The following is a 6703-nucleotide window of genomic DNA, read 5'->3' as shown; positions in this document are numbered from 1 at the left end:
GCACTTTCGATCTCGAATAGAACAAACTCAACGGTAACGTTCCCTTGCATATGTCATAAGGTCACAAGGGGACGTTGAATATTTCAAGAAGTATCAAACACTTTCAATAAATTATTTTAATCTCTAAAATATGAATAGGACGTGGTGGTATTAACAGACGCAAATTCCGATGATAAACCACTGAGCAAACCTCGGTGTTCTATAGAGAGCTGGTCGAGGCAAAAAATGACGACGTTCTAGGAAGGGCTCAGGGGTTCGACGAGAATCAACTCTCCAACCTGTTTAAGAAAACCTTCAGGCCGGGGTATTTAGACAATTACCAAAAATCCCTGGCTTGGCAGTGCTATAGGAATGCATTAGCTGTTCGCGATAAGTTATTTAGGCACGGAATGTCAGTGCCACCGACGTGTCCAAGATGTGGGTTGGACGATGAAACCGTTCAACACGCTTTTGTACATTGTCAAGGAGCTGTCAAGCTTTTATAAGTTACGTCGAACATGGGTTGTCGCATCTGGGACGAGTACAGCTGTCGGTTGGATCCATGATTAAGATGATACCGCCAACTGGACTCTCAAAGGAAGGTGAAGCTTGTTTTTCTGTACGATGGCAGTACTGAAAGTGTGTGTGTGGAGAACCAGAATGGAAGGTTTTGTGACAGTCTCTTGTCTCTGGCCCAGGTTTGTTAAACTTCTTCAGATGGGGTTGGAGAAGAGGAACCTGTCACAGAAAGAGTATGTGAAACGTTGGAAGGATGTGATGAGAAAGGTGGGTGTTAGTAACCCAGCTTAATCATAAAAGAAAGGAAAAAATTAGTTGCTGGGCCTTATAGGCTGCCGGGTTCAAAATTTGGAACCTGCATTTCCCCCTTTTTCGTTTTAACATATGTTGTTTTCTATTTTTATTAAAACAAAAAACGCACAAAAGTTCTCATTGTAAAGGCAAAAGTAAGCCAAGTTTTCGTTCATGTCATATTACAACTAAATTTTTAAGTCTCATTCGAACTTATATAACATTCTTTGTATTTGTATGTCTTGTTATGTCCCTATCTATGTAAGATCGCATGATTATAATAAAGATTTATTTGAGATCGAAAGTGCGGCTGTAGACATTGAGCCAGCTTCACTCTAGATTCTAATGTTGAGCTTGTTTGGAGCTTTGCGTCGCCGAGAAAGGAATCCTTGGACATTTCTCTCGTTTCCAGCAATCAGAATATTTACTGGCGGAGTTCGATGACAACGCAGAACACCATTCATTCGTTGTTTACATCTGCCAACGGTAAGTTGATAAATGTTTGTTTTAATGCTGTAGTAATATCATTTAAATAATAGAATTGTGTCCCACTTGTCTGATAAGGTAATCATGGTAATTGTATGAATGGGGACAAAATATATAAACGGCATTGGTAAAAGATGTTTTCTTCAAGAATACAGGAATTATACTGAACTGAAAATATTAATAATGTGAAGTATATTTGTCGTGCAGTTATTGTCTATACCTCGTTCAGAGATTTATTATTAAAATAATAACAATTTGGGGGGAAATATTTCCATATTCTTTTCTATAGATGATAAAACTTTCGCCATAACTACAGATATGTACCCCACCCTCACGACTTTGTTGCCTCGTAACTCCCAGAAAAATTGATACTTTTTCACAAATGTTTGAACAAATCCTACTTAGCTACTGTAGATTCAGAGTATATAGAGATTTATTGGATAGAATTTCCCAAAGGGTTGGGGAGCGGAGTTTCGGAAAATTCACACGATCTGACTTGTTTCCCTCATAACTTTCAGGAAAATGGATTTCTTTTGATGAAAATCTATACAAATACCTTTCGAATGGCACAGATTATGATTATAAAGAAATATGTGGGGAAAATGTTTTGCGAGTGGGTATTTTAGCAAGGATTTTATGGCTGGATGCTCTTGCTAACCTCAATCACTCCACAGAGTGGGCTCTGTGCTTGTTATGTGACACTAGCACTGGTGAGGGTAGTTTTGGCATGGTTTTTACAGCTGGATGCCCTTCCAAATACCAACCACATTACAGTGTGGACTGGATGCTTTTAACATGGCAGCAGCCATGTATATCAATACAAAATTGTTAAGTTTCAATATTGAATGTCTACTCTTTAAATATCTTTAATATCTTATACTATTTTCTATCTCATTTCAGAATATTGGATGGCATTGGCATTTAAGGGATATACCATCAATATTGATCACTTCTAGATAAAAGGAAGATTTTATCCAGAAGTGAAATATTTCTAGTGAGACATTGCTCTTCTACATTGTCTGGAATTTGTAGATTCCTTTTTATTCTAATAAAATTTGGACAGATTTACAATGGAGTTTGCCACCATGGAAACATTGCAGTATAAATGTTTTGATCAATCCAGGAATATATAAAAAGCGGTAAAAATATCCTTACAGAAGTATGGATTTTTCTGAAGAATTACCAAAGGAGACAGAAGAATCACCGTTTTCTTTAGAATGTACCCTTGCTACTCAAAAGGATATGGATACAGAAGAGAAATTATATGAATGTGATATTTGTGGTAAATCATTCTCTGAAAAACGTACTTTAACTACTCACAAACGCATTCATTCCAGGAAAAAGTCACAGGAATGTAATATCTGTGGTCGATTATTCTATTACAAAAGTTATTTAGTTGATCACTTACGTACTCATACAGGTGAAAAACCACATCACTGTGATATCTGTGGTAAATCATTCTCTCGTGCTAATGGCTTAACTCGCCATGTACGTATGCATACAGGTGAGAAACCATATCAGTGTAATATTTGTGGGGAATCTTTCTCTGAAAGAGGTAACTTAGATAAACACAGAAATATTCATACTGGCGAGAAATCATATCACTGCGATATCTGTGGAAAATCATTCTTTCAAAAGGTTCATTTAATTTCTCACAAACGTATTCATACTGGAGAGAAACCATATGACTGTGATGTTTGCGGTAGGTCGTTCAGTAATGGAAGTGCAGTAACTCTTCACAAACGTATTCATAGAGACGACAAACCATATCATTGTGATATCTGTGGTAAATCATTTCGTCGTAGGAATACATTAACTGTCCACAAACGTATTCACACAGGGGAAAAACCTTATTGCTGTGATATCTGTGGTAAATCATTCACCCAGACAAGCCAATTAAAAATACACAAGAGATACATTCATACAAAAGAGAGACCGTTTCACTGTAATATCTGTGGTAAATCATTTGCTGGTAGAAGTACATTAACTGTTCACAAACGTATTCATACAGGGAAAAATGCATATCCATGTGATACCTGCGGTAAATCATTCTCTTATGCAAGTGCTTTAACTGTCCACAAACGTATTCATTCGGGAGGAAAAGGATATGACTGTGATATCTGTGGTAAAGTATTCGCTTCTGGAAGTACATTAACTGTTCATAAGCGTGTTCATTCAGGGGAAAAACCGTATCGTTGTGTCATCTGTGGTAAGACGTTCAGCCAAACAAGTCAGTTAACAGTTCACAGACGTACTCATACAGGGGAAAGACCATATCGCTGTAATATCTGTGATAAATCATTCACCTATGGAAGTACACTGAAGTTTCACAAACGTATTCATACAGAGGGAAAACCATGTCACTCTGATATTTGCGATAAATCATTCTCTGGAACTAGTGACTTAGCGATACACAGCAGACGTATTCACACAAAAGAGAAAACCTATACCTGTAATATCTGTGGAAAATCATTCTCTACTGGAAGTGCATTAACTACTCACAAACGTATTCATACAGGGGAAAGGCCATACCATTGTAGTGTCTGTGGTAAATCCTTCTCTCGAAATTCTGGCTTAATTAGACACCTGTGTTTTCATACAGGTGATAAGCCATATCACTGTGATATCTGTGGTAAATCTTTCTCTTACAGTAAGGCTCTAACAAAGCATGTGCATCTTCATACTGGTGAGAAGGGATATCACTGTAATATCTGTGATAAATCTTTCTCAAGAAATTATCAATTAACTGTTCATAGTCGTACTCATACAGGAGAGAAACCATACCATTGTGATATCTGTGGGAAATCTTTCTCTCGTAGTCAAGCTCTAACAAAACATATGCATCTTCATAGTGGTGAGAAGCCATATCACTGCGATATCTGTGGTAAATCATATGCTAGTAGATATACATTAACTGCACATAAACGTGTTCATACAGGAGAAAAACCTTACCACTGTAATATCTGTGGTAAATCGTTCTCAAAACAATATCTCTTAACTGTACATAGAAACACTCATACGGGAGAGAAATCATATGATTGTAAGATCTGTGGCAAATCTTTGTCTCAGCCATATCATTTAACTGTTCATCGTCGTATTCATACAGGCGAGAAACCATTTCACTGTGAGATATGTGATAAATCATTCGCTCAAACAGCTCATTTAACAATTCACAGACGTAGTCATACAGGAGATAAACCCTATAAGTGTGATATCTGTGGTAAATGTTTCTCTCAAAAGAATGATTTAACCAAGCACAAGCGTGTTCATACAGGAGAAAAGCCGTATCAGTGTAATATCTGTGGCAAATCATTCCCTGTAAATAATGCTTTAACTGGCCACAAACGTATTCATACAGGAGAGAAACCTTATCACTGTGAGATCTGTGGTAAATCATTTTCTCACAGTTCTGCTTTAACGAGACACAAATGTGTTTGATCTAATGAAGAACTTTCTAACAGTGATATTTGTAATAAATAACTCATTTAGTAAAAAACTTCCTTTGTGGAGTGAGTGAGAAATGGACAGACACATCAGCACTAATGTTGTCAGCAACACGACAGCCTCTCTAGTGCTGGCTCCAAAGTAAAATACATCCTGTACACTGTGAAATTGATGGTGATATGTAGGGCAGCCAGCCACAAAAACCATATTCCCTGAAGCAAACCATACATATGACTTTGTTTAAAACATGAAGTAGAGGTTTTTTTCTTTTTGTTTTCACTTTGATAGTAACAAACTTATTCACACAAATGTTGAAAGGATTTTACTATGATATCTGGTAAATCATTCCCTCATGGAAACACCTTAAATAATCACAGGTATGATTGTACAGGTGAGAAACCATTTCTCTCCAATATCAGTGGTAAGTCATTCACTTCAAAATACAAATTAGCAAACGAGAAAAGAATGAGCTCTGAGGTGTCTTCACGCAAGGAGATGGCGTACAGACTCTATTTCGGAACGCCCATGGGTGACCAGCATATATTCTACAAGAATAATATAACATGACGATGGAGGATATCAGGCTTTCATAGTAGATCATGACCTTTTATTTCTCTACAGCACACTAGCTTCAAGTTACTGAGTTTATGTACAGGTGCTTCATCGCATGAAACATACGAGCCCTTAAATGTACATTACAAGATTTTTATATGAATTATACTATATATATATATATATGTGTGTGTGTCAGTGAGTTTGCAGGGATATGTTATCTGGGTGGACACCAGGTTTGTTCTCAGTTCTCAGATGCTGACTTACACAATAGTCTGTATGCGATGCCTGTGCCTACAATAAGTTGTTAGACATTGGTATATAATCATCGTTTTAACCCCCATTTTTCCATGGGTCAAACAGAGTTTTTGAGGCAGTGACAATCATTCACCACTACAACAAGATATCAAACAAGGAGACGCAGAGATGTATACACAGGACAGGCTTCTTTCAGTTTCCATTTACCAAATCCTCTCCCAAGGCTAAAGCAGAAGACACTTGGCCATGCAGTGGGACTGAACCCAGGACCATGTGGTCGTGGAGCAAACTACTTACCACACTGTGTGTGTGTGTGTGCACGGGTTTGGGTGTGTATACACATGCATATATACATTAAAAGAAATGCTTTCCTTTCCCTGATGCTAGCATAATAACTTCAAAACAATTGCCCTCTATGTTTAGCCCCTTGTGGGTAGCAAAGAAATGAATAACTTCAAAACAATAGGCTATTCATCAATCGAAAGAGAACGACTTTTGACCCTTTAGTATTCAAATTCCTCTTCCAAATGTAATACTTATTTATTCACATCCTCTCTCTCTCTTTCGGAGAGGCACTGAGCAGCTATACGCACACATACACACACGGCAGTAACTCCCGCCTACCGAATTCAATCAGAAAGCTCCGGTCGGCTCGGGGCTATAGCGGAAGACACCTACCCAAAGTGCCAAGCAGTGGGACTGAACCCGAAACCATGCAGTTAGGAAGCAAGCTCCCTAACCACACTGCCATGCCCATTTTTAATTATTCATGCATTATCTCAAACTTCAAAATTTCAAAGATGTGACTTTCTTTTTTTTTTTTAGATGGTTGATTTGAACCTAAAAGATGTAGAATATTTGGGCTGGATATGACTATCTAAGCCTGTAGCAGAATGGATTGACAAAAGCATAAATGACTGACCATTCTCTCTCCCTTTTATTTATAGTTGTTGTTTGGATATGGCAGAAAACACTTAGCTATAAAGCTTGTGTTTTAGCCATTTGCTCTTAATTAGTTTTTCAGGTGCAATTTGTCCCCTAAACAATCAAGCTAAATCACCCAGACAACCAATCAGACGCATTCAAATGGATCACATGTTCTCTTAGCAGAAAAGCATTTCAGATCTCTGTGGAGCCCAACAATTTCCTTAAATAGATTAATTTTCCTCTGCTT

At 37.6% G+C, this 6703-nt stretch overlaps 1 protein-coding gene across 1 annotated transcript; it reads left to right on the top strand.

Moving 5' to 3' along the window:
* The first annotated feature begins 9 nt into the window (after nt 1–9).
* LOC115224118 (zinc finger protein 91-like) lies at nt 10–5014 on the top strand. The gene is made up of 2 exons (XM_036512917.1): nt 10–1275; nt 2176–5014. Exon 2 carries the CDS (start codon nt 2437–2439, stop codon nt 4711–4713), a length of 2277 nt encoding a protein of 758 aa, XP_036368810.1. The 5' UTR covers nt 10–1275; nt 2176–2436; the 3' UTR covers nt 4714–5014.
* The last annotated feature ends 1689 nt before the right edge of the window (nt 5015–6703 follow it).

Source organism: Octopus sinensis, linkage group LG24 (genome assembly GCF_006345805.1).
Source record: "Octopus sinensis linkage group LG24, ASM634580v1, whole genome shotgun sequence".
Taxonomy (NCBI): Eukaryota; Metazoa; Mollusca; class Cephalopoda; order Octopoda; family Octopodidae; genus Octopus; species Octopus sinensis.
Note: the sequence above shows the minus strand (reverse complement) of the source record. Positions and strands in the feature narration are given on the sequence as shown.